General features: G+C 43.3%; 1 protein-coding gene across 1 annotated transcript in view; it reads right to left on the bottom strand.

Annotated features, from left to right (window-relative positions):
• The window catches only part of DOCK1 (dedicator of cytokinesis 1), a 1,358,032-nt gene that overhangs the window by 126,896 nt on the left and 1,212,143 nt on the right, over positions 1 to 18,993 (bottom strand). Inside the window, exons 45-46 of the mRNA XM_086922569.1 lie at positions 18,680 to 18,856; positions 16,150 to 16,233 (exon numbers count right to left, since the gene is read on the bottom strand). Coding sequence (XP_086778695.1) covers positions 16,150 to 16,233; positions 18,680 to 18,856 — 261 coding nt within the window. The remainder of the gene's footprint in view (positions 1 to 16,149; positions 16,234 to 18,679; positions 18,857 to 18,993) is intronic.

Raw genomic sequence — 18,993 nt, forward strand, 5'->3', positions numbered from 1 at the left:
TTGCGCTGACTCGCAACCTTAACCAGCCATGACCATTTAGAAATAAATAAGACTATCCACTTAGCTGTGTGAATACAGCACATTCTACAGCCGATTAATAAAAAGTCACCAACACAACTAAATAAAGAGCATGAAAACACAAATAAGAAAGCTGGTGAAAAAGAAAACACATTGCCCAAAAAATAGTGCTTCTACAAACTGCATATATTGTGCAAAACGAAACGGAGCATTACTGACAAAGACCAATAACTTACTTAACAATTCTTTTAAGCTAAAGAAATCCATTGCAGCGCACGTTCAGTGACTAAAAATTGAAATCAAAGCAACCACATTCATCCATCAAAAGAACAGCTCAAGAAGGTTGTATGGTGGGCATCGTAAATAAAAAGTGCACTTTACACGGCAGGCCGGCCGTGAAACTGAGAGCACGGCCGGCCGTGAAAGCCTTTGATCTGGCAGGGGGTGGAGCGGCACCAAGCTGGGCAACAGATGGCTGGCAATTTGATGCTGTGCACGCGCATTTTAGGTCAAGGCGCTTGCGCATTGACCTAAAAGCGCACGGGCACAGCACCAAATCGCCAGTTAGTTAAAGTTTGTTTAAAGCCCTATAGTCTCGCTTCTCTATCAATGCGCATGCGCATTGATAGGTCACGAGACCTAAAAAGCGCTACTTTAGCTGAAAAGAAATAGGAGAAGGCACTAAAATAGTTTTTTATTTTTAACTTATCAGGTACCCAGGTTGCCCTGAGGAAAAACCCGACCCGAATTATAGGACCGGGTTTGGAAACGCGTCGGCATTTCCAAAAGTGATTTATCCATTATCACCAACGGCGCAAAATGAGCAATTGACTATTTCTTAAAAAACAATACCCTTGATGATATTCAGTCCGAAACATAATAAGCAATCAGGAGACAGGACTGAAATGTAATTATTTCTGGTGTACCCTTATGCAACATGAGTAAAATATTGCATAGTTGAGATTGCATGTGTTTAGAATCTTGATCTAATTTGAGTTGTTTTTGTTCAAAACGTGTATAATTTTGCAAATATATGTTTGTAATTGTTAACAAGAAATGTTCATAATTCGGTCAGTTTATGTTTAAGCCTCACTGTTTGAATTCAAGTAAACGCAAATGTGAAAATAAGTGAAAACTCACAGGAGCTATCTTAGCAATTGGAAGCTCCAAGTAGCTGGTAAAATAAAACAAGCATTAGAAATGCAATCGGGCTCGGATTTATTTGAGTTTGAGCTAATGGCATTGTAAATGCCAATGTCTTTTTGCCATGTGTTATGGAGTGTGTGCATGTGGTGTGTAGTGGAAGTATGTTGGTTGAATTGTAATTTTACCAATGGTGGCATGCTGTGCTTTATATGAATATGTTTAAAAGTAAAGTGTACCATACTGCGATTGCTTGGTGGAAAAGTGCACTGCCGGCTGGAGGTGTGTGTGCCTGGTGGAAGGGTGCACTGACGGCTGGTGGGTGTGTGCTTGGTAAAAGTGTGCACAGATGGATGATGGTTGTTGGTGTTTGTGCATGGTGAAAGCATTCATTGACGGCTGGGGGTGTGTTGTTGTGTGTGTTGTTTTCTGTGTGCTGGTGAGTGTGTGGTGGTGAGTCTGTTGGGGTGAGCCTGGGGAGTGAGTGTGGTGGAGAGTGTGTTGTGTTGAGTGGTGACGAGTGTGTGGTGTTGAGAGACTGAGGTGTGTGGTTTGTGTCTGCGTTATGTGTGTATGTGTGTATGGTGTGTATGGTGTGTGTGTATGGTGTGTGTGTGTGTGGTATGTGTGTGTGGTGTATGTGTGTGTGGTGTTTTCTGCACACTCACACACTGCCCCTACACATTCACACACTGCTCACCCGCACACTCCCAATGTCACCCTGCATAGTCACACACTGTTTACCCTGCACACTCATTCTGCACACTCACACAATGTGAACCCTGCACCCTTACACACTGTCTCTGCAGTCACTCTGCACTCACTGTCACTCTGCACTCACTGTCACTCTGCACTCACTCTGCACTCACTGTCACTCTGCACTCACTCTGCACTCACTGTCACTCTGCACTCACTCTGCACTCACTGTCACTCTGCACTCACTCTGCACTCACTGTCACTCTGCACTCACTGTCACTCTGCACTCAGTCTGCACTCACTGTCTCTCTGCACTCAGTCAGCACTCACTGTCACTCTGCACTCAGTCTGCACTCACTGTCACTCTGCACTCAGTCTGCACTCACTGCCACTCTGCACTCTCAAACTGCACTCTCAAACTGCACTCTCAATCTGCACTCTCAATCTGCACTCTCAACTCTCAATCTGCACTCTCAATCTGCACTCTCAACTCTCAAACTGCACTCTGCACTCTCAATCTGCACTCTCAATCTGCACTCTCAAACTGCACTCTCAATCTGCACTCTCAATCTGCACTCTCAATCTGCACTCTGCATCTGCACTCTCAATCTGCACTCTCAATCTGCACTCTCAATCTGCACTCTCAATCTGCACTCTCAAACTGCACTCTCACCTCTCAATCTGCACTCACAACTCTCAAACTGCACTCTGAATCTGCACTCTCAACTCTCAAATTGCACTCTCAAACTGCACTCTCAAACTGCACTCTCATACTGCACTCTCATACTGCACTCTCAAACTGCACTCTCAAACTGCACTCTGCACTCTCAATCTGCACTCTCAAACTGCACTCTCAACTCTCAATCTGCACTCACAACTCTCAAACTGCACGCTGAATCTGCACTCTCAAACTGCACTCTCAATCTGCACTCTCAATCTGCACTCTCAATCTGCACTCTCAATCTGCACTCTCAATCTGCACTCTCAATCTGCACTCTCAATCTGCACTCTCAATCTGCACTCTCAACTCTCAATCTGCACTCTCAACTCTCAATCTGCACTCACAACTCTCAATCTGCACTCACAACTCTCAATCTGCACTCACAACTCTCAATCTGCACTCTGAATCTACACTCTCAACTCTCAAACTGCACTCTCAAACTGTACTCTCAAACTGCACTCTCAAACTGCACTCTCAAACTGCACTCTCAATCTGCACTCTCAATCTGCACTCTCAATCTGCACTCTGCACTCTCAAACTGCACTCTCAAACTGCACTCAAACTGCACTCACAAACTGCACCCTCAAACTGCACCCTCAAACTGCACTCTGCACTCTCAATCTGCACTCTGATTCTGCACTCTCAATCTTCAATCTGCACTCTCAACTCTCAATCTGCACTCTCAAGCTCAGTCTCAACTCTCAATCTGCACTCTGCACTCTCAAACTGCACTCTCATCCTGCACTCTCAAACTGCACTCTCAAACTGCACTCTCAAACTGCACTCTCAAACTGCACTCTCAAACTGCACTCTGATTCTGCACTCTGATTCTGCACTCTCAATATGACCCTCAACAGCACTCATGAATCTCTTCCTAAATGAAAGTTGAGCTTTCCATTTGTGACAATTTGCTTCATTAAGACTGAGCAGGAGAATCTCCAGCTCATGGAGTCTAGAGATGGCCGTGAGACCCCTCCCGGCCAGCTCTCCCGGGCAGCTTCGGCTGCCCACCCCAGGAGCGGAGGGGATTGAAGACAAGTCCCCCTCTAGTGGGGCATTCAGCCCGAAAGCGTGAAGGTAAAGACAGAAGCGGAGGAGCTGGCAGAGGAGCAGGAAGAGCTAGACCCCCGGATACACTGCTCAGAGGAGAGATTTTCAAAAAGTTCTTTTCTTTCTGGCACTGGTAAATGCTTGAAAAAGGGAACCATGTTTTTGAGAAATAGGTAAACAAATGTGCTGCCCCAACATTCAGTCAGTTGTGTATGATGTCAAAGTTTCCGCCGTGCGATGCTTTCCAAAACACGCGTTTTGGGGGAAGAACAGCGGCTCTGATTTTTGTTCACCACAAACTCATAAACTGGCCTATAGGATTATACGATTTTGCAGGTGTGGTGTTTTCCGCATAATTATGGATTTGCCACATGCGCCGTATAATCCATCATCTGATGCATGGTCTGCAGATGTTAACAACAAATTATTCTTGCTAAAAGAGACGAAAAGGTACTTAAAAGCATGGCCGCAGAGGCTGCCCTTCGAAAGGCCCTTTGCAGCCGTTGATTGGCCCCTTTCTGTTGCTAGGGTGTATTTAGGTGATACACTTACTTGTGAGGTGAAACATTCGTACACAGTCTTAACGTGTAAAAAATGGCAAAGTAAGAAAGTAATACTACCGTCAAATGTGCTGCATTATACTACATTGTTTGCCTTTTTACCTCATAATTTTTTTCAACCCTGGCGCATGATTTAGACCTCTCCTGCCACATAAATCTTGTGGCCTTGGCCACATGCCCTGAGCCGCTGGGGCCACAGCAGGTTTGTTTTCTTTAAGGACCAAGGAGGGGTGTAGGTGGGGGGCGGGGAGGGGGTGGAGCTGGCCTGACTAGGCGCTACATTTCTAATGCCTCTAGAACCGCAGTAACAGTTATCACCTAAGTCACATAGAAAATAAAAGATATCGCATAACATTATTTCAAAAATTCTGTAACTTTAAATAGATATTTATTAATATAAACATTTGCAGCGTGCCAGTGATACCAACTTTAGTAATGGCCTGTTTGAGACTTCCATAGAAAATCAGATTTTTTTGATTTGCTGATAACTTTGAGGCCTTTAGGGTCACCTGGGAGATTGAGAGGTTTTGCTACAGCAAGAGGGTTCCCAGTTGTAAACATGGTTACAGGGCACCCGCGCTGGAAGAGTTTACTTCCGTCTGGGGGCCCCCAGCCCCTCGGGCCTCTCACGAGCACCGGCCTGTCAAGTCAGGTTTCTACTGACATATAAGTAAGTCCGCCTAAAAGACTCAAGCCATGCCATTTCAGAACTGCAACCCCCCATTACACCTTTCCCGACCCCTTAATGTCAGCAGAAGGGTCCCTAAATGGTGCTCTTGTATTTTGCATACCAACATCTCAAGGTTAAAAGACAGACCTAAGGATGAAAAGCTAAGTTGGCCCTGCTGGGCCTTGAGGCTACAGAAATAGCTCTGAAGCAGGTCTCTTAGTCCAGATAGCTGTCTTGTCTCAGTACCCTTTCTTCAAACCCGTAAAAGGAGGACGCACCACAGAGAAGTTTGCAAAATCGAACATAATAAAAAGCACACACAGCTCGAGCCCCTGTTTCATGAGCCAACCTTTCCAGGTCCTAGTGGTGCACGGGTCAAACTTAAATCTAGTTCTTGCACATTTGCACGTAGCATGAAGCTGTACACACCTATCCTCACACAATCAGCAATAGATGGGTCCAGACAACAAAGTGTCTAATTGTGATGAAACCAATAGTATGTACCATACACACACATTTCTGCAACAGGGGCACAACCCGCAGAGGTGTTGTAAAGGGATTGGAGTGGAATCGGTGCTCTGAATCTGGTACACACAAACAGGTATGCGTCAGGGGCATTTTAGCGCTTAGCAATCATAACAGAAAAGGCCATATGATTTGTGGCGCGCAGACTCACAAACACCTGCAGAGAGTGCATGAACCCTCGGAGCTGTCATTGTAAAATTCAAACCTTTTGATCAGTGTGCGCACAGAAAACACAGGGCATTCCCCGTCGAGCTATATTACATCGGAGCACGTGGCCTGCAGCAAACAAACATCCAAAGCAGGGACATTAAGTCACCCACTTCACACACTGACACCCGAGGCCCGCTGGGCACACTGCACAGCCAACTGTCTGCAGCAGGGGCATTAACCTGCCAAACTTTCTTGCTGAGACTTGAACCCGTGACACTAATCTGGCTAACCAGCGCCCCACCCCTCCCGGTACTGTCTGTGAACCGGGGTGAGGGGTGTCTGCAGCAGGCGCATTGACCCACTGATCTGCCTCGTTGGAAGCACGACCCTCCCAGCATCTCGCGCCTGCAAGTGAGGCTCGCCCCGGCCTCGCCGCTCACTCCCTCCCTGGTTTATGGCCGCAGAAGCCGTCATGAAACACAACCTGGTATTTTAATCTCAGCCCCTCGGCAGAGGAAACAGGCAGCGCCCCCCTCCACGGCCAGATTTACACAAAGGGGGCATCGCACACGGGCGCGCAGCAAGGAGGCAACAACTAAAAACACACCGTGACACAAAACATACAACGGGTACAGAGAGCACCCCCGCCTCCAAAACAAACCCATCACTCACCTTCTCAAGTTCTGCACTTAGTCCAAAAGACCCGGCCTAGCATGCAGCAGCTGTGCGCTGAGCGCTGCTGAATGGTGAACGCACCCGGCCATCTGGATTCACTTAATGAGGCACCCTGACAGCTCCTAATTAAGATTAATGGACGGCCGTGCGCGTAACCACTCACAAAATGCCAAAAATGGTGGACGAAAATTACATATAGCCTATCACGTCAAGGCTACTAAAAAGACAGCACAGCGAAGACGAATCACTAGGCAGATGCCATAAAACACTAAGGAATGTGTCTGGCCAGAGCCCTAGAGATACCTTTTTTTTTCTTTAACATTAGGAGCTCGAAGCTCCGCCCCCTTCGTGGGCGTAGGCCGAGCCCTAAAAAGCAGCATTAAACTCGGGACCAGGCACGTTTATTTTACAAGACTAAAGTAGACAACAGCACACATTATTTTCCTTAGGGCGCCAGCAGCAGCTCAACCAATCCTTCTGATTTTAACCCAGTCTCACATCTGACCCTATGCCATTGATCTAAGTGAACTCAACAAGCGGATTGTAATGGCCTCCATGCACAAGGAGGGAACAAGATGGCCGCCACAAGCACGCAACACCACACTCAGGGTAAAATTATTGTTCTTCAAAATGTCCGCCGAGGCATCGTAAAGGAAACTTTTTCTAAATTAAATAGGGCTTTGCTAGATATTTGCCCTCAATATATTAATTGATAAGACGTGTGGAAGTTGAGAGCTTTTGTGGTTTAGTACAAATGGGAGGTCACCGAGCAGCAGTTATGTCTATGCTTTAGGAAAGGTAGACATGCTGTTGTCACCAGACCCCTCCATTTCCACTTTCTGCTAATGTGTCTTTTAACAGAACTGCCATTGGTTCCATGGTGGCGGTGACTAATGTTTCGCGCCCCAAAGAATTACGCTCATTTAACTGTGGTAAATGCAAATACGTGCCCTTTTACCACACTACACTTATGCTACGCGTTGAGCTTTGTTCAAGCGGCAGCGTACCCTGACTTCATTCAATAGCATCTGTGTGAAAAGTGGTATGCTTGACTGTCTACCCCCAACTCAACCACTCTCAATGTATTACTGTTGCCTAGTATGACCCGGCCGCCCGTGCACCAAGCCGCCAACAAGGATGAGCCTTACTTTCAAAATGTGGTTACAAAAGTGGGCATGATTATCTTTATGAATTCCTGGATGATTTTGAGGAACTTTCTATTGCATTTTCACCTGAGATGTGAACATTAATTTGGATTAATTTGATGGAACACACCTACCCGCCCTACAGAGGATTTTGATCCATCGTTGTACATCAGCACGTGAAAGGGATTGGACTTGTAACCGACACTGCAACTGAGATGGTCTTTCAGGCATAGTTACGCTCTTTCGTCAGTACATACAGGGCAGAAATGCCTCCAAAATCATTTGAAGTATTGTGGCCATACACCAAAAATAACCATGGTGGTACAAGAACACTACCTCAACACCCAAGCCCAGATCCTCTCGCGGCGCAGCTGAAGACATCATGCTCTTTGGCTTTTGTGCACGAAACATGAATGATGACGTCACCAGCAGTACAGCAAGACCATTGGTTTTGAGTGGAAGAATTGGCATTACCACGAGAACCTCAAGTGTGCATTTTCATCTTATTTTGAAGACGAAAAATCAATTACATTCTTTGATTTCGAAGCACCACATGGTAATACAATATTGCTGATATTAATACCAATAATAACTGCACTCTGTCGAGCAAAGTTGTGAACTTCTAGTGCCTGCAGGGAAATCAAAACTTGGTGTGGCATAACACAAGTGAACATTATACAGAGTGTACGCAAAGACAAGCCCCGTAAAGAGCAGAACTAGATTTTCGAAATGCCTCTAAGTTAAAGTACTGCGTCACAGGAGAAAATTACATACCGTAATATGAGAAATCATACATTATATCCATGGACTAACTTATTGTACATTAAGGGGTTAGCTGCGTACACTTGTGCAGATATAAATATTGGAAATGCATTTTTCCTGTGATACCTTTCAGGTAAGCATGCAGAGAAGGGAACATTGAGTTTTCTAGGTAAAGAGGGAATGAGGTAAACCTCATTATCTCAGTCACAATAGTGGAGAGATGACTAATGCCACAGATTCTCTAGTTTCATACTTTTGGGGCTAGAAACAGCAACCGTGCGACTTTGAAATGTACCTAAAATAGCAATCTATAGTATTACCTGCTGCAAAAATGTTCATTAGGATAAGTCTGACCTACCTGTCTCATTGTTGGAGTGGCTGGCAGCTTGAAGCCAAAGTCCATAAAATCAGTGGTTTGCTTCCATGCTGCTCACATGCCTATCTAGTGATTAGGAAAGAAATCACCAACCCACTTGGGGCAGTGTATGTCTACCACGCTCAAAAGAAGCCTGGAGTCAGGAAGGTCTGCCAGAAACATTACGGGAAGATCCATTTTTCCCAATACACATCAAGTGCAGTTTTTGTTTCTGGAATGTGTTTACAATACCAGAATTTTGCCACACAACAGAAATTGTCAAATCCCGAAAGGCAACACAGGATTACCTGTATTTAACAATTTTATTATCTTCTCTTGAGAATGTTTCTGACAGTTAGTATATTAAGCTAGAAATATAGAATAGTGACTAATACATTAACAATTTAGCCTGGATTGTTAAAATCTTGAAATCCTTCAATGCAGTGGTATAGCTCGGCACTTTGCGGCCCATAGCAGTGCCTGCCTTTGCTGTGATGAAGAGTGGGGTGTGTCGCTGGCGTGGATTCCTATACTTGCCGCCCCTGCAGCAAACTCATGTAAGAGCGGGGGGGGGGGCGAGGCCACTGCCCCCAAAACTCATGCCACTTGGGGCGGACCGCCCACCCCCTACCCCTTGCTACGCCACTGCTTCAATGACACAGCAGTGGTTAGGGTTTTAAGAGATCTTAATGATTTTACGTTACTAGATCTAAACATGCAATCTTTCCTCACTCTCCTTTGGCTTCTTTTTTATAGGATACACAATAAGGTAAAAACATCAAATTAAACTATATCATATTTTGTAAAGAAGAACTTTTAAATGCAGAACTAAGGATTAATTAGGTTGGGAAAATGCTTCTGATTGAGCTATATAAGGATCAAGTCTACTACATCTGTGTAACGAAAGGTTCAGACTTCTGAGCAATGTTATACTTCTGAAGTGGTTAATCAAGGCCACATAAAAATCTTGATTTATTCTGTACAACAATGTAAAATATTTTGGGAAAAATGATTCATAACTTTTAAAAGCTTTGGAAGAATACATAATCAAATTAATGTATTTCTCACTTCCTGCTAAACATTTCGTTTGCGGAACATGCATTACTTATGCTCACATGGATTGGATTCATTTATCTGTTATATGACAAACCATAGCTCCTACATTTAAATGCAAAACTAAAATATATTGTATTACAATGACTGGTCTAGATAGGAGTGCCCATGAATATAATGAAGCCTGGCACAGGTGCCATTCAGGGAGTTCTGTCTGTGTCTAAGCTTTGACAAAGAACGCCTTGTAAAACAAGCATGGAGGGCTCTCAATGCCACTACATTCTTAGACTCTATAAACCACAAAAAGGTTTTTTGATGAAAAGGTCTTGATGACTTTCAGGAACTTACACCTCACTATCCACCCAGTGGTGATCTTTGATCAGCCAAGACTAGCCTTCTCTGGGATTACAGGCACACCAGAGTGTTCTGCACCAGAACATTATGGCAGAAGTGGTAGTATAGCACCAAGAAGTTGTTTGCTCGGTCTCTGTACTCACCATAAGTGACCCCCAGGCACACACCTGATTTAGCTTCTGAATAAACATGTGTGAGTTAGTGCATGAGGAGTCGTGTATAGAGAGTTCAAAGGTAGGGCAAACTATCAATAGAATTTTGGTGCTTCATTGTTTTTGAAGTATCTTTTCTGGACATAGATGTGGATGCAGATGGGCAAACAAAAAAACTTAATGGCAATTAGTGGCATGGGTAATTTGCCTTTATTTGATAGAATCTCCTGTCAGGATTAGTAATTGTAAAACAAAACAGTAAGATTAAATAATAGTATTCTTTGCATATAACGAGTATCTCTGTCTGTGTAAAGGCCTTGTGCACTATACAGAAGCTCCCATAGCACAGGGGCAACAACTTTAGATAGACAGAAAGGCACTGTGTTTTTGTAAGATGCCACAAGCCTCACTATTTGGTAATTTTGCTTCTTGCAAGTATTAAACCCTGATGAAAGTGATGGAGAATGCAAAGCATACATGACACAATCCAGTTAGCTTATAATTTTAAGAAAGGACTTCACAGACACTTAAAATAAGGACAGATGAATTATAAACACTATGCTACGCAAAAGAAATCAATAATATCCGATGGTGGATCAACAATTTGCAACTGTGTCAGGGAATTCACAATTGCCACAGTAATGAATCAGCATCCACGCAGTACCTTGAAAAGAACAAGAGTCATTGTCAAACCCAGTTTGTTTAATTGGTGGTATGATCTAGAATAAGCAATTGGACACTACAAGATGGCCGCTGCATTCGTAGCAGTTATCCTTCACACTTGTAAACACTTGCGCAGTCTAGTGGTTAAGGGATGTGCGCGCGATTACTGCTGCGCACTTCAACTGAGATTTGTTAGATAACGCACGTTAGGACAGTTTCTCCGCAGCTTATGTAGAGCGGGAGAAAACGGTTTTCACAGAGATATGCGAGTTAGCAGTTAAGGAGAATTATGCTTTCAGAGTCGAATTAATGTACCACACTGCGAGAGGGTTCTTGAATCTCTTCAGCCCTCTGAGAGATATTTCTTTCTAGGAACTCGTCAGAAGTTCCTGGTTTCTTCTGACCAGCTTTGAAAGGTTGGAAGTTGCGAACCAATACTTCATATTGCAGAGAAAACAAAACACCAGCGTACCTTCTTCAAGTCAGAGTTTCCAGTAGAGAGTTTGTTGTTTCAGCAACTCCGTCTTCAAGTAAGACTTTTCTAAGAAAGTAACGCTGTATATCATGCCAGTTAGCAGAGAGCTTACGACCGAAGTAGTTTTGCTGTTTCCTCTCTTGCGCTGATCCTTTACCTTTCCTCCCTCTTTTCCCTTCCTGGACCCTTTTTGCTCACATTTGATTAGAGGACATTAGCACTGGCAAAAGACTGGAACCAACCAAGGAAAGACAATCACCTTATCAAGACTATATTTGAATATTAAGCTATCTTAATACAATTGGAGATAGAAGGTATCATTGAGAAAGTGTGCATCCAAGTTTAGGGAAATGTTATTTGAGCTCAATTCATGATATCTTCTCTCTATTGCAGATAACAAAACACCATCCCTGATTGAACACCTTTGCATCCACAACATAAGTATAGAAGAGAGGCTAATACTCCGGTAACCGCTGGTAGGGCGATAACCTAACCTTAGAGCACATTAAGAATTGCATATTTAGGCTATAGGTTGTTGTATTTATGTTTTCTCTCCTTCTGTGTATTAGGCACCCTTTGAGCAGTTAGGAACTTTAACATAGGAGATTCCTGGAAGCAGCACGAGGGTGGTAGCAGTTGAAGGAGTGTCTCTTCTCTTTCCCATTCCCCTTTTCCCCCCTATTGGTGACGTTGCTCCGTAAGAAGCGCGGCGGCACCGGTGGGCGGGCATATGGATCAATGGCTGTTCTGCTTCTGCGAAGACAGAGAGGGTTCTGACAAACGGTCAAGTGTGGAACTGAGGACTAAAGCCTTGGAATCCATGTCTATTTTTAACAGATTTTAAAGCAATTTAGTCATTAAAATGCCTTACAGTGGCTCTCTGCTGGAGTCCCACTATGATCTAGACTCAGAGTGAGCTAGGCTAGATTTTGATTTTGATTATCTAGCAGGAGACTTTGGATTTTAAAAACAAAATGATGTTTTGCCTTAGACAGTTGGTGTGTGAACGACAAATGTGCGACCTTGGAATGGCAGGCGAGAGGGCTGACTATACAAAGGTCATAAGGCATCTTCTATATTCAGATGTAAATGCATTAATAAATAATTTTTCTTCTTAAGATAAGTTTATAAGATTGTGATCATTATTTTTCATGCAGCTCAAGAAGTTTTTATACCAAATAGAGGGAGCGTACTGGTCACAGTCCATATAATGGATTACTTCTGCAGCAAAGTAAACCTAAGGAATATCAATGACCTGGTTATATTCAAGCACCCACAGCCTTTGACACAGTAGATCATAGCGTTCTCTTTGAACACTTGTCAAGAACAGGTATTTGAGAATATACCTTTTGTTGATGTAAGGTGTACTCATCATGCCACACTAAAGGAGTGTCCCTTCTAACTTTTGTTCAGATGTTGAGCCACAACCCTGTTAAGTGGCCCATGGCTCGGCCCTTTCCACTGTATTTCGATATTTATCTACTTTGACACATCAATCTGATAAAATATTTTGGATAGATAATAAGCCCTTCTGCAATCAATCAATCAGGATTTGTATAGCATGGTTAATCACACATGAGGGTATCCAGGTGCTGAGCGTGCTGCTTCAGGGGGCTCAGTTGAACAACAAGGTCTTGCGTCCTTTTCTGCATTCGATAGGGATGATGAGGTCCATAGGTAAAGTGGGAGGGCATTCCAGGCCTTCACATTGAGTTAGGAGAAAGACTATCTTCCACTGTTGCTGTGACAGATGTGTGGGTATGGACAAGGTAAAGGGAGGAGGAGCGCAAGTGTCTGGAGGGAAGATGGAAGTTCAGCGAGTAGTTGATGTGCGCTGGTCTCTGGTTGTGGAGGGCTTTGAAGGTGTGGATCTACATCTTGAACGGACATCTCTTCTGAATGGTGAGCCAGTGGAGCCTCTTGCGGTCAAAGGCTGATGTGGGTCCATTTAGGGAGGTCTCGGATGAGTCTGTCTGCTGAGTTCTGTATGATTTGCAGTCTCTTGAGGAAGTGCAAGATGATTCTTAAGTAGAGTGTGTTGACGTAGTTCAGTCGACTGTTGACCAGGGCCTGTGTGACGGTGTGTCTGATGTCGCTGGGGAGCCGCCTAAAAATCTTGCAGAGCTTGCGAAGGGTGAGGAAGCAGGTGGATGAGAACCTACTGATCTGTCTTTTCATGTTGAACTTTCTGTTCAGAATGATGCAGAGGTTGCAGTTGAGGTCAGTCGGCCTGGCCCATCAGGTATTGTTTCATAGGGAGTTATTTCCAATAATCAGCACTACCGCCTTGTCAGTGTTGAGTTGTAGGCAGTTGTCTCTCCTCCAGTCGATGATGTTTGTCATGCATCTGTGTAAGTTTCATGGCAGAGTGGTAGTCTGATAGTGAGAGGATGAGCTGGGTAATGCCGGCGTAGGGTGTGAAGTTCAGTCAAAGAGATGTAATGACGTTGTCCAAAGGAGTCATGAAGGTGTTGAATAGGGTGAGGAACAAACCTTGAGGGATGCCGCAGATTGTATTCTTGGTTTCCGAGGTGAAGAGCAGAAGGCCAATTCTCTGGGTTCTCCCTGTGAGGAAGGAGGGGAACCACTGTGGGTGTCTCCTTGGATTCTAATGCTGTGAAATCTTTCGACCAGGGTGTGGTGGGATACTATGTCGAACGCTGCTGATATATTGAGGAGGATCAGAGCCTCCATTTGTCTTGGTCAAGGTGGGACCTGATGTCATCTGTGGCTGGATCTGTCGTCGTCTGAGGCTGCAATCAGGGTAGTCTCCATGCAGATGATACATTGCTTCTTGTGATCCTTGTATGACAATAAAAAACAAAAAGTCAACATTTCGAACAGTAAACTTGGCGCCTTGGAGGTGGGGTCTTCATCAGGACTGGGGTGAGGGGGAATGGGAGGCACCAGTAAACAGCAAGATCACTTCAGGATGGGGATATAGAAGCCGGGCCTCTTGGGCTCTCAAAATGTACAGCTGTGTTTATGGGTAGAAATGCGCTGACCACGGTTGATTGGTAAAGTGTGGCTGGGGGCTGCTGGCAGGAAACGATTAGGTTAGCTGCCAAATTTTATCAAAAAAGGATGACAGAGATTTGATATCTGCATCAATGGTGTTGTGATTTGTCATATATGTGTAAGCCAGTCTTCTGGCTGGATAGGTTGTAAATACTGATTGATGATGTATATATGCACACTACCTTCCCTCTTCACATCGCTATCACAAATCCCATGCACCTGCCACTTCATCCTCTGTGTATCTTTTCTTTTAAAAATGTGTTTACAACTTGAAATATATTGTGCTTTATGAATTAATTGACCTCCTGTTTTGTGATGAAATAAAATCACAATCTTATTCGGTATAACTTAATGGTGACGTCTAATTTTGATTAGTTTTCAAGAAATGCTCCTGTTTTTTAATGTGCTTTGACTGCTCTCCACTGTGACAATATTTCCTTTACCAGTGTAGTTACTTCAGCAAGGGAGCTGAGGAACTGTCAGAAGGGCGATTCAGAATAAGCCTGGCAGCAGTGTTTTGAACAACTTGGAGCTTGATGACCAGTGATTCGCTAATCTCTGTCAAAAGGGAAGTTCCATGGTCCAGTGTGCTTATCACCATGGCCTGGACAAACAGTCTACGGGCCGTGGTAGGGAGGAGGGGGGAAATTGCAAACAATACATCACAATGTAACAAAACCAACAACGAATGACTGACAGCACAACTTTCAAAAACTCTGCCTAACCAGTGTGAATTTGCTCCAGTTTGAATTCAGTAGTTGAGCAGCTAGTACCTTAGTATAAATGTTGTGCGCAGTTACTTAATTGGGTGCAGCAGAAATTCTGATGGTGGATATGGACACTGTCTTGTGATGCACCATTTCTAATACCATTGAAAAGCATACATATACTTAGATCAGGTTTCTTGCAAAGTGGCCCACTGGCCTTTACTGGAACAGAGGCTCAGAAGCATTCTTCATCTCAAATAGTTTGACATTTGCATTCATTTGGGAGGAAAGGAAATCTGGCGGAGTTTTTAAATGCAAGCAGTTCGACAACATCAGTAATTTGAGGAATAATAAATATTGTAACTTGTATATCAGACACTGAACACCAGCAAAAACATAAGTAAAATCACATCACCAGTCTCCAAATGAAGGAATGCAATCACTTGTTGCAGATCTTAAAATTAAAAACATTGAGTTTTGGATACTTGTGACGACGATCATTATAGTCTAGTTAAGACTATCCATTTCAGGGAGAAGAGCTACATCTTTGGTAATAATATTAATGCCCCTTTGATACATGCACTTCTTTCCAGGATCTAAAATCATGTACTGCCCTTTGATCTACACTATAGAGATCCAATAAAACATCCAACATCATAGTAAACCTACACAATTTTCAGAGTGAAAGCCGCTGTGTTCCAAATGAAACAGTCAAGTATATAACCTTAAATGGAAGAAATGGTTTTAATAACGATTTTTTTTAATGCATCCATTACGCCCATATGGAAAATTGGACAAAATTAATCAAAATTAGGCACCTGTACAGTCTCTGTCATTGCCCACAAATAGAAAACAGCACTACAACTAACCACTGCCTAAAATCATTATTAATGTTTTAATTGCAGAACATCTTCTCCCTCCTCATGTCACTGAAGCATTTACTTTGTTTATACCTAAAAAATGTAATTCAGGTCCACATTGGATCATAGCAGTTTAATTTGTTTTGCATTTCTATGATGTTGAAAAAATGTTAAGGGAAGAAGGGTCATTATCAGTGTGGCATTTGAAGTTATCAAATGGCAAAATATGTCACACTTGAAAAGCTGACCTTTTGCGCGTGCTCCTAAGCAGTGGAAAGGCCATGCTGATGCATAAGCTGTGATGAACTCTTAAAATACCAGGATTGTGTCAAAAGTGATAATATGCTGATTTACACTGACATTTAGTTCCCACACAATTTCAATACGTTGTTTTTACCTGCCATGATATCAGCTCCTTTAGTTTTTCTATCTTTTCATGATCTTCTTGGTGCTCTTGCATGTACTTTTCATTAAAGAAAGCCTGAAGAAATGACAAAAAGAATATTGAGATAGTGTACATGCAAAATCCGATGGCATAATCGTTATGAAAACATACTATGCTTCACAATACAAAATGTCTTAATCTGCCACAATGCCTCCATCTCCCACTCTCTCTCTCCGTCCCGCCCTTCCCTGGCATGGGTGGTGAAACTGGAGCCCTTTGTTCTTACCACTAATTCTTCTGAGTTCTCCTTTTAACTTCATTAAACTTTCTTCAAGAGCCAACATTTTTTTACTTTTATTTGTTTACTGACCCACTGGTCTAATTCACTCTCTCTCTCTGAAATGGATTCCTTTGCAAACTGTTCTACGTTTGTCACTTTAGGTCTGACTAGGGGCAGCTTTAGATCTCTGGTGACCAAAAGCCATCTATTCTGCTAATAATTCACACAAAAGAGGAGGGGTGAGGATAACTGACTCACCTACTAAGGATCCCCAGGCAATACTTTTACACACCAGAAGGAGTAGGGAGTAATACAAAATGTCTTTGTCTAGTGGTGGCATGTGCTATGTGTCTTACTACTGCCCTCACTCACACAATTGTGTGACATGCATCATCATAGGGCTGCTCCCAAACACCCCCGCGCAGCCAATGCCTGGGGTGGAGCAATATGGTAGGGGAAGACATATACAACACAAAAGAGAAACAATTATTTCAAAAGTGCCTGGGATCACGGGAAGTGAAAGTGCAGTGTAGATTAAAACTAGCTTAGAGGTGTTGCTATGCCTACACTTTATTCCTGGACCCTCCGGCCATGGTGATTGGGAGATGTAATGTGCTCCTTACATCCCTCCTTATTGCCAGGCTGTCTATATGTTTCGGCCGTGTATCTGTGCCCCTAGGCTGGTAAGCAGCACATTCATTTATTCATTTCATTTGAAAAGGTTTATATAGCGCTGGCTAGACCCGGAGGTATCAGAGCGCTTTACATGAGGAAGAACATTGTTTCAGAACATAGTTAAACAGTTACATCAGTTGCTGGAGTGTAGTTACATGAGTTACAAAAGCATAGCATAGGCATAAGGATAAACAAAGCAGGCAGGGGGAGAGAAACTCAGGGGAGAGAGGAAAGGAATGGGGAAGTAGACAAAGAATGAAGGAGGGAAGAGGTGGGAAGGGCGTAGGAGACACAGCGTGGAGACGAGGAAGTAAAAGTGTCTGATGTCCATCTGGGTAGGCGACGGCTCCCAGTGGTAAAGGGATAATTCCCAGTCCTCGGTTATGTGTGAGTCCCTTGTCGCAGTGGACTCTCTCAGCGGGGTCTCTGAGACTCAAAGGCATAAATGCTGGCTCCCTCCCCAACAATGGGAGAGGAGTGCTTTGGCCATGGGGACACTCTCAAGAAAAAAGGAGGGAAGAGGTTGGGGATGGGGTAGGAAACCCAGCAGAAACACAGTGTCCGATGTCCGGTTGGGTAGGAAATGGCTCCCAGCGGTAAGGGGATCTTTCCCAGTTCTCCGCTATGTGAGACTCCCTTGTCACTGTGAACTCTCGAAGAGGGGTCTCTGAGACTCCAGGGCATAAATGCTGGATCCATCCCCAACAAGGGGAGTAGGAGTGCTTTGGAAATGGGCACACTTACATCTCCCAATCACCACCATCCTTCACGTTTTTAACCCTGACCGGGGTATAGGCATAGCGACACCTCCGAGCACGTGCAACCACTAGACAAAGACATTTTTTATTACTCCCTACTCCTTCTGGTGTGTAAATCTATTCTTCTAAAACATAGTACAGCTAGTAGTGCAGAGAGTGTCTACAAATATATCCAAGGCACATACCCATCTATCTTCACCTATTCATATGCTCCCAGCTAATCTCTTTGAGAGTTCTTTGATGAAAGAGCTATAATTTAATAGAGAAATCATATACTGCAGATGTAACATACTGGGTTTTAAAATCACACTTACTACTCAACTAATTATCTAATCTGTAAAGAGAATGATAACATGCACAACACACAGGAGAAACTACTTTTCATTTGGGAACAACAAGCTTGATTTTTAGGGGTGTATTGATCAAAATGTGCACATTCTAAAGCAAAACCCAACCACATGCTTGGATGTCCAGCTTCTTGAATGATCATGGGTCTACCTGTTACAGGTGAAATCTGACTCCTCAGCACATGCAGATTTTGTACAGACATTTATTGCTGCATTTTGAACTTCAAGGGACAGGAACCATTTTGAATGAAAAAAGAAATGAGGATATAAAATGGGATTCAAGTTCACTCCTCAGGGAACAGAAAAATTCAAATACGACGGAGGTCATGGAATTAAATAAGGTTTGCACATATTTGTGAGGGTGATCACTATAATGTTGTTTTACGAGAAAGAGAAAAACGTTAAAAGAAATTCATCTTGTGGTCATCAGAAGAATTAAATACTTAGCAAAACACGTAACACCATCTTTGAACATTCTGTACCTTTTCGTAATTTGTGAAGCCTCCCATTACAGCTGGATCCACAATGCCATTGAGGAGCATGGAGAGAGGATTAATCGGCAGATTTGGATCACATAAATGCTGCTGGACCATGTTATTGATCTTTTCATTGGTTAATTGCATGGTCTCTATTGCATTCTCCAGTGGGCTTATTTCAATCTAATGGGGAAAAAAGTATAAGATCATATCATTTTCGATAACAACAACGTTTTTCTTTTTCAATTTCCTTTAAAGATACTTTATATTTGTGAAAGTTATCTGTAACTAGCTAAGCCCAATGCATTCTCTGAAAAATA

The sequence above is a fragment of the Lissotriton vulgaris genome, chromosome 5 (genome assembly GCF_964263255.1).
Source record: "Lissotriton vulgaris chromosome 5, aLisVul1.2, whole genome shotgun sequence".
Lineage (NCBI taxonomy): Eukaryota > Metazoa > Chordata > Amphibia > Caudata > Salamandridae > Lissotriton > Lissotriton vulgaris.